Here is a 9240-nt window from a genome sequence, read left to right on the forward strand (position 1 = left end):
TTCCCTCCTCCATGAGGTTCAAAACTCTTTCCTATGTGGGGAAGATGAAATGGAAACTCAGAGAAGAGAATTTCACAGAGTTTCCAACAAATGCCATCCCCTCCTATGACGTTTTCCACAAAAGGGGACAATCTGACCCTCAATAAACAGTTTTATATTGCCTACATAGGCTAATTTGGGCATTAAAGTAATTAGAGTGGAGTTTCATTTATAATGACTTAGAAACTGCTGCAATTTGCCTATTGATTCCATGAGACTTCAAGCAGTACTTGCTTGAATAGGTCATGAATCATTTATATCAGAAGATAAAATGGCAGTATATATTTGTTTTGTTTGTTTACTTAGTCAAGATTTTATTTAGGCCAACACTGGACATTCACCTCATGTACACTAGCAGTAAAAAGTAAATCAAAGATCACATTTGCTGCTGTGAGTCTTTTATTCCTGAATAAAATGAATGAGCCTTGTTTTATTTTAAGCAACATGATATGACATGAAGGACATTAGCACTTGTCGCTGCCTATTTTGAGTAATAATAGACTAAGGATGCATTCAGAGTGGTTGATAACAACTACTGAGTAATTTATAGCTACTGTTCTGCTGTGGTGATGCCCGTTTGTGTTTCATAATTCAGCATGATGCTGATCATTCTGTGTACCACAAACTGGTACTGTAAAAACTAAAAGGGGGCCATGTTGGATTCGAAGGATCATATTCTGATCTTAGTTTCACTGGTGTAAATTCAGAGCAAATCTACTGACTTCCATGGAGTTATTCCTGACTTGGACTGATGTGAGATCAGAATCAGGCCCAAAGTGTTTAATCCATATATATATAATTATGTGTGTGTTTGTTTTTAACCACACAACTATAAAGGTGCATGGGTGAATTTGATGTTCGTAGTTAACTTTTAACTGTATTGAATCATAGGTTTAACTTGGACCCAGAAAAGAAATGCACAGACAGCATGCTGTGGGAAGCCTTGGAAATAGCACAACTCAAACATGTGGTGAAAGCACTACCAGGGGGTCTAGGTAATACTTCTCTTTTCTTTGGGAAAATGCTTTCAGTGTTAAATTCATTTCTATTTAACATTTAGTTAGTAACTTATAGCAAAATGGCTCTTACTGAAGCAACTTCGGATCAGGTAGGCTGGCCCAAGGTTTTGTGGGGCCCTGTATGAAGTCAGATAAATGTGCTGGGTCCCATCCAACTCCCTCTTCTGTTTTACCCATAGCAAAACTCCCATTGACTTCAGTAAGGCCAGATTTTCACTCTTGGTCTCTGGTCCTGTGGCCAGTGGCATACCGTCTACGTATATAATGCATGCATTGCATGCCCCAGAAATAAGTTCTACAAGAATACAAAAGCCCTGACCAGCTGTGTCTGTGGGACAATTCCTTCCGGCCCCCAAACGCACATGAAGTACACAGTTTTGTATAACAAAATGGCATCTTCCACACAGCATAGTGTGTGCAAGGTCACGCCCTGCAAGCAAGTGTGGATTTGTATGCCTTACTAAAAATGTAATAGTACACCACTGACTGTGGCTAATAAGTCAAGTGTATGCAAACAGGTATAAAGGTAATTGAGATATTAAGGAGCTTGAAAATGGAAATATAAAATAAATTAGAGAAAATTATTGTCTTGTGGGATGGAAAAAAAAGATGGACATATAAGCTGGCATTGGGATATAATGCCCCAATCCACACACAAAATCAAAGAAAAACCCTGTTTCAGGAAATGAAATAAGTCCAGCAACCCACCTATGTTACAGATTCAAAGAATACTGCATGGTTGGAGTGGTACTGAGAATAGATATACTAAAGAGAGAGATACAATCTGTCACATAAACATGTTAAAATAATGTTGATATTCATGGAATTGTTTGTGAGTGCTGCCCTGTGTTCTAATATGCACCAGAAGGCAGCATTTCCCCAGATTATTTTTTTCCCTTGAAAGAGCAATGCCCTTGGACTTCTGTGGGGTGGTTAGGTCTTCTTTAGAATTCCAGCATTTCTTGTAAGCTACTTTCACTATTGCAAATGCATTTAAGTACTTGAGCGCAGTACTCAGACACATAAAATGAATCTTAGAATAGGCAAATGAAACAGGTATTGTGTGCTAAATGAAATGTACTGCACAAACTGATCCAGACAGCTGTTTTTAATAAAATAAAATCAAGTATGAAATGCACAATAAATTACAAACACAGCATTGTAAGCTCCTTGTGACAGGGACTATCTGATACTCTGTGCTCTGCACAAGGCTGAGCACACTGTCCAAGCTCAACAAACAACAATAATGGTATTATGAGCTACCTCCTGCTCTTGGTTACCCCTGTTCTACCTCACTGAAGTTAGTGAGAGCAAAACTTTTCCCTTCTTTATGCATTTATCAATACTAGCCCTATCCATTTTTGAAAGAAAAAAAAAATTCCTGAACGTGAATTTTCGGTAGCCTAATCACCCGTGGTATGCCTAACGCATTCCTAATCACAACCAGCAGCTGACTGCGCAGTCATGGAGCATAGTTCCAAACTGTTCAAAATCCCAATGACTTTAATCTCTATTGAGGACATCCCAGGTAACTAGCAGTACCCAAATGTGCAATGTTACAAGGGATACATTTGTGATTTCAAATCAATCTGCTCTTGGAAAATGCATATTACCTGTCTTTTATTGTCACTTTTTATGCTGCATGACACCTGCTGTACCTTTCTTTTAGTGCACGAGGAGTCTGATCCTGCTGACCTTATTCAGACAAAGCTCTTTTTGATTCCAGTAGGATTTTGCCTGAGTAGGGACTGCAGGGTTGGGCCCACAAGCAGTCGGTGCTGCCTCACGTAAAGTTGTTTTCTTTCAAGAAGGCAGCATTGTAAAGATACAACTCCCTTTAAAATAGCTTATAACAACTAGTTGTTCTGACAAGTTCCTTTGAAGTCAGTCTCATTTTTAACAGTGTGTTTCCTTTTCCTCAATTTAATGTGTACATACAGAAGGTATTCAGCATTGGGGTAAGCTAGATAAAATGATACGCTCAACCAAATTTGTAGAAGGGAGATCTTCCAGGGATTGTTGTCTGATTTGCAAGAGACATATATCAACAAATGAGGTTAGAGTGCTTTAATTTACACACCGGCATTGTAGCAGGTTTATAAAACAGGAAGACACATTTCATATATTAGTTTCTCCCCTTTGCATTTGATGTACATCAAAATATGTTGGAGGGGAGGGTTCCCTATGGTATTTCAGTTTCTTATTTACTTTGCATAGTTCTTTTCATGCTGTTCCTTCAGACAACATGTCAGAACACTATGCCCATTTTTATTTATATGAAGAATTACATTTAACTATGTGTGTTATGGACTTTGGGTTTTCATTTCTGTGCATAAGATACATCCATTTTGAAAATAACTATGTCCTGTTCTGCCATCCTCATGAGGAATAGTAACTTACTTCATGAGTAATCCTGCTGAAACCACTGTTACTACCCAATGTGAGTAAAAGTGGCAAAACTGGGCACCAGCAACTTAAGACTTATAAATTATTATCTTAAAAATTCTTAACATAAGTATGAGATCTTACTTTGTCAGCATGCTCTCTGTGCTCCCCACCCCCGCAACAGCCTAAATATTACTTTTGTTGTCCAGATGCCATAGTCACAGAAGGTGGAGAAAATTTTAGCCAGGGGCAAAGGCAGCTGTTCTGCTTAGCACGGGCATTTGTGCGGAAGACAAGTATCTTCATCATGGATGAAGCCACAGCATCTATTGACATGGCAACGGTGAGTTCGGAGTTTCAAGTTTTTTTATATGGCACATGATTTTTCAGAGAGGGTAGCTACGCAATCGTTAGTAACCAGAGATGAAACTTAGGTAAAATAATTCTACTTAATAATGTGTGAACACAAGTTTCCTTGCAAGTGTGTTTACAAGCTGGCCCCATCATAGACATTGACCCATATATGAGAGTCACTGTTAACTAGTCTGACAAACCTATCTTGATAGTCCCTCACTATATACTAAATTGAAGCATTGATGCAAATGTTTTTTTTATTGACAGTTCAGTTTCCTAAAGTAAATAAGTCTTCAGAGGCTTAGCTATGGTGGTCAGTTGAGGACAAACTTGGCTGGTAATGTTATGCTTCCTCCAACTTGTACTAGCCAAGCATAGCAAGTTTCTTGGTGAATTCTTCAGCATGATGGAGAGGACACGTGATGAAAAAGTTTTCGCCCTGCAGGGGGTTGAAAGTAAGGTCAAGTAAATAAATAAGAAATAAAAAAGACCTGTTAGATCATTGCATCTATCCTCCTGCAGGTGCAAGCTAGAGTCCCTAGTAGAGGATAAACTGCACACTAGTACTGTCCTGGCTGGTCTTAGCCAAATACAATAGAATATTCTAAGTTGCTTTGTTCCCAGTTTCAATAAACTCTGTTATCAAAGGCTGTCATAAGTTATGTTGAGATCCTCAGAAGGAAGACACTACATAAGTGCAGAATATTATTGCAGTGGTTTATTATAGTAGCTAAATATCTTTAGTACCGGTTGGTGTAAGTTACTGCTGTGTCAAGCCTTGAGACTGTGGTGCTGAGGGCCAAGTTAGCAGTTACCCACAGACCAGTTAAAACACATTGTGAATGTTGACGTATTAAGCAAGCAGTCCATTCATTGGGGCACTTGTACCTTGGGCACAGATAATATGAAGATAACTATTCTAACGATCTTGCCTTGCTGAGCTTGGAACGCACCAATACATTCATAAACAGCAATGGGTGAACACTCTCTGAGGACAGCTGAGTATTTTAAGACTGTCTTAACGACCTCCTCTGCTGTTGTACCGGCCAGGTACATCTAGCAAAATGCACCTCCAGTGCTGTCAACTGTATCGAGTATGTCGTAACGTTCCATGCTTTCCGCAGGACAGAAAGAATGCCAGAATGGAGCGGGATTGGCAGCAAAGTGAATATTCCTTTGCAACAACATGATTTAAAATGTAGTCCGCAACTTTAAAACAGACATAGTGATGTGCACCCTTCTTTGTAAAGTGCTTTAGGGTCTGCAAAGGAAAAGTGCTATGTAAGAGCTAACTACGTAGTAGTATCAAAATTCAGTAAGTTGAGGTTGCTCAGTACCACTGTTCCCTCTAAGCTGTGCACGTGTGCGCACGCACACAGATCCTAAACCCCGCACACACAGCCAAACACCACACGCACAAAAATTTGCACAGAAGCACAACAATTTGCACAGAAGACATTTTTTGCGCACACGGCCTGTCAAAAATTTGCACAGAAGAAATGTTTTGTGCACACAGCCTGTCAAAAATTAGAAGGAACATTGCTCAGTACCTCACAGAATTAGGCCCATTCTGGATGATCATTCTAGAATACCCTAATTTAGCATACTGTTAATTTCTCATATCTTTACAGGTATAAAAAAAACTTAGTATTAATTGTTTGACACTTGTTTTTATTGTTATGCCCATCACTGAAGAATCTGTTATTTAAAAAATAATAATTGTTGTTCCTTTATGTAGGAGAACATTCTTCAGAAGGTTGTAATGACGGCGTTTGCTGACCGTACTGTGGTAACCATAGCAGTAAGTACACTCTATGTGGCTTCTTCAAATGCAAACAAGCAAATGTAAAACAATGCATCAGGTACCTTGTTAATTTTTCTGATTTCTCTAGTCTATTGCTTTCTAATATGGCACTTATTTAATTTAAAATACATTTATTTTCCATTTAAACCATTTGGAAAGTAGTTCATATATTTGTATTTTAAATATTTAATGCGTAATCCTGAAATGTGCTCCACAATAGTAATTATCATTGACTTTAAAGGACCACATATAAGGATATTGTGTACTTTCTCTGACTTATTCATTTTAGGCCAAGTTCAACCGTGGTGTAACTCCACTATCTTCAATGGAAATTGTACATGCCTATCTGAGAGTAAGATTTGGCCCTTATTAAGCCATGATACTTTAATTTAAGAAGAACAAAAATAACAACATAGCTTTGCTGTTGGATAATGCTTTGCTGTTGGATAAGTTAAACAAATAAGCGTTTTAGCAGTTTTCAAAATATTATTTGGTTTTATTGTTAAACATAATCAGATTTATTAGTCAATGTATTTTAAAATGATTAGATAATTATTTTAAACAGTAATAACTAGAATTAGTTAATAAAGAGAAGATTTGAACTGAACCAAAGAAATGTACTTGACAGTCATGTCATTATTAATAAATATCTTTCACTCCTTTATTTTCTAAAGATAAATGTGTCTTTGGGCAATGAAATAAGAGGTTACTGTATATTTTTTAAAATGTTAAAACTATATTATAATTGACATTTTATGCAAACAAAAGTCAGGAAATTCATAGTTAGAGTTACTGTAGGACTCATAACTTGACCTTCTTGCATGTATGTAATATTACGTATTAGTGTACACAGTGTTATTTTATACACATTGAATGTCTAATATACAATTGCTGCAGGAATCATAATTTAGAATTTCATGACTTCTCTTCATTAAAATTTTTAGGTAGTGTTGCACTGAGTTTTTTGCATTTGAGTTCCTTATTTTGTTTGTTTGGGAATGTGTGGAGGGAGGGTTTTTTGGTTTTGTTTGTCTTTTTATTAAAGTGGCCAGTGCGTGCACATTTAGCCTCTGGGTTCTAAAACAGGTTTTAAAATACACAATTCATACATAAATATTTTTAAATAAACCCAGTTTATTACAGCCCCAGTTGTAAATGTAATCTCAGCAGCTGCATTTGTTTTAGAAACACAGTCATCTTAATAAAGATGAAGTGTTAAATTGTAGGAAAAGGGCTATATTTGTCTAATCCATATTTAGCAATATCAAAATACTGTAAAAGTGCATCTGTAGCTCTGACCCTGCACGTGACACCATGCGTGCAGATTCCCGGGCTTGCACAGAGCTCCATTGACTTCATTGACTATGCATGGGTATAGGGATCCATGCCCATGGAGCCAGTTTCAGGATTGGGGCCTAAATATATATCTACATAATTGGCATAATAATGAGATTTCACTAAATTGGATTAAGACGTCTCCATCAAGCTTGAACTTTGATAGGAATACTGATTTCTAGAATTTTTGATTTCTGTCTTATCTTGCACAGTTATATTCAATACACTGAACTTGTATTTCATCTGTTTACTTTTCAGCACAGGGTACACACTATTCTGAATGCAGATTTAGTCATTGTAATGAAGAGAGGGGTTATTCTGGAGTATGATAAGCCTGAGGTTCTGCTGGAGCAAGAAGAGAGTGTGTTTGCTTCTTTTGTACAAGCCGATAAATAATAGGATAAAATGAAGCCTTTCAAAGTGCAATTGTATTACTCATTTTCTAATTATGTAAATTACCTGTAAATAAAATATTGATTATTTCATAATAAAAGACTGAGTTTTTCCATTCTTGAAATAACCTGAGTGGGTCTTTGTTAACTGTTAATGTTAACTTTGTTAATTGTTAATGAATTATCCATGTGCCTTTCCTTTTTGTTTGCTGGATTATTTCGGTACTAAGGACTAGTGAATTGGGTGATTTGAGATAAATACATTTCTGAAACGTGGCACAATGTACAGCAAATATGAACAACTGGCACAGGGTTTGTTTTATTACTAACAATGAAACCTCTGCTGATAATATTTCATTACTGCATTTTTTTTTTCTGAGAATAGCAGGTGCAACTCGAAGGAAATTGCTCTCTCTCCATATTTACAAAAATAACTACTTGGTCTCAAAAGTTGCAATTGCAACTTCCTATTAAGTAATAGTTCTGGAGACTAAAGTGAATTGGGGAGAGAAAGAGATACATTGCAGCCTTAAGATATCAAGTGTTCATGCGTGGAGCCCTTGTGAAAATATTTTCCTATCTGTAATGTACACTGAAACAATGCAATTTCAATACGGCGCCTTCTCTACCATCACAAAGATCAGGGTGGGATACGTGCTCAGCAGAAAATATCAAAAAAATATGCAACAGTACAGTAAAAATGGTTGAAAGCAATAAAACTGCTGGTGTCTCACAGTTTGTGTGTGGAGGGACGCTTGAGATCTATAATTCATGGAGGGAAGTAGTTACACCTGCATTCTTTCTCAGGATCTGGTTATCCAATACACCCCCACAATGATATTTTGTACAGTAAATTCACTCTTGTAACTGGACCTTTATGTCATAGGTGATGCTAAGTTTATCCCTATTCTGTATACCACAAAGTACTAGCCTAGACAGCAGCAGGTAAGAGGTGCATCAAAGGTTTTTTTCTAAAGTATTGATCTCCTTCGCCTACCACTCTCTGAGGCTGTTAATAATTTCCTTTCTTTCTTTATACAGTACACTGTTATCTGTTGATGCTGATCATGTCCCCTTGGCTTCCTCTTTACTACATTGCATCCAGTGAGCATCCTTAGTCACTGCCCGTGTTCCTTATTATCACTCAAGCTAATTTAAGCCTTTATTGAGCTGTACTATCTAGAAATGTGGACAAAATCTTCAATACAAAGACCCCTCCCAAACACTGGAGAAGTTCAGAATCTGCCCAGCATTTTGATCCAAACTTCAGAGCTTCACTCCCAGCCCTTCTGCCACCCCTGTTCCCATAATGGGTCAAAGCAAAACCATGGGCCCAAACTTCTGGATGTTTGAAGTCTAGATCTGAATTTTGAGATTCAGCCTCATCTCTGGTGTTATTAATTAGCAAGATGAGATCTGAAAGACCTTGAAACCATCTCTTTACTGACACGAATAGATGGAGTGAGCTCAGGATAGTTAGAGAATAGAATTCCTTTTCTCTTGCTCCCTTCTAAATACATTCAAGAGATGTATTGGATGTATGTATCTTCTGGGAGATCATGTGCTTTGCTGATGTTCCCCGTTTGCTATCATTAACACTCTATTGATTAGAGAGGGGCATGAACTAAAACCCCAGCTCCCATCACTCCATTTTTCTAGTCTATTCTACATAAGTTCTCATTCTGTTCTCATCACAGTAGTACCTGAGTACGCTACAGTAATGCATTAAGTGGTGTGACTGACATCTGACATGTGTGGTTTGTTCTTTATCTCATTCTCTCACCCAACAGAGAACTGTGTATGCAGTGCAGTGTTTAGTTTTGGCAAGGTTTTGGTTTTGGTGCTTGCAGTAGCCAGTGTTGCTGAGGAGACGTGCTACAATGTTTGATGCTAGTTGGGGTTTCCCAAAAGC

At 37.5% G+C, this 9240-nt stretch overlaps 1 protein-coding gene across 9 annotated transcripts in view; it reads left to right on the forward strand.

Annotated features, from left to right (window-relative positions):
- The window catches only part of ABCC8 (ATP binding cassette subfamily C member 8), a 138113-nt gene extending 130747 nt beyond the window's left edge, over nt 1-7366 (forward strand). For 7 of the 9 annotated variants that reach the window (XM_074954916.1, XM_074954914.1, XM_074954921.1 and 4 more), the window contains 5 exons: nt 931-1034; nt 3653-3786; nt 5536-5598; nt 5891-5953; nt 7195-7366. In XM_074954916.1, coding sequence (XP_074811017.1) covers nt 931-1034; nt 3653-3786; nt 5536-5598; nt 5891-5953; nt 7195-7332 — 502 coding nt within the window. In that variant the 3' untranslated portion in view covers nt 7333-7366. The remainder of the gene's footprint in view (nt 1-930; nt 1035-3652; nt 3787-5535; nt 5599-5890; nt 5954-7194) is intronic. The other 2 variants (XM_074954922.1, XM_074954918.1) reach the window with 2 other exon arrangements.
- Nucleotides 7367-9240: the final 1874 nt, after the last annotated feature.

This window comes from Natator depressus, chromosome 6 (assembly GCF_965152275.1).
Source record: "Natator depressus isolate rNatDep1 chromosome 6, rNatDep2.hap1, whole genome shotgun sequence".
Classification (NCBI taxonomy): domain Eukaryota; kingdom Metazoa; phylum Chordata; order Testudines; family Cheloniidae; genus Natator; species Natator depressus.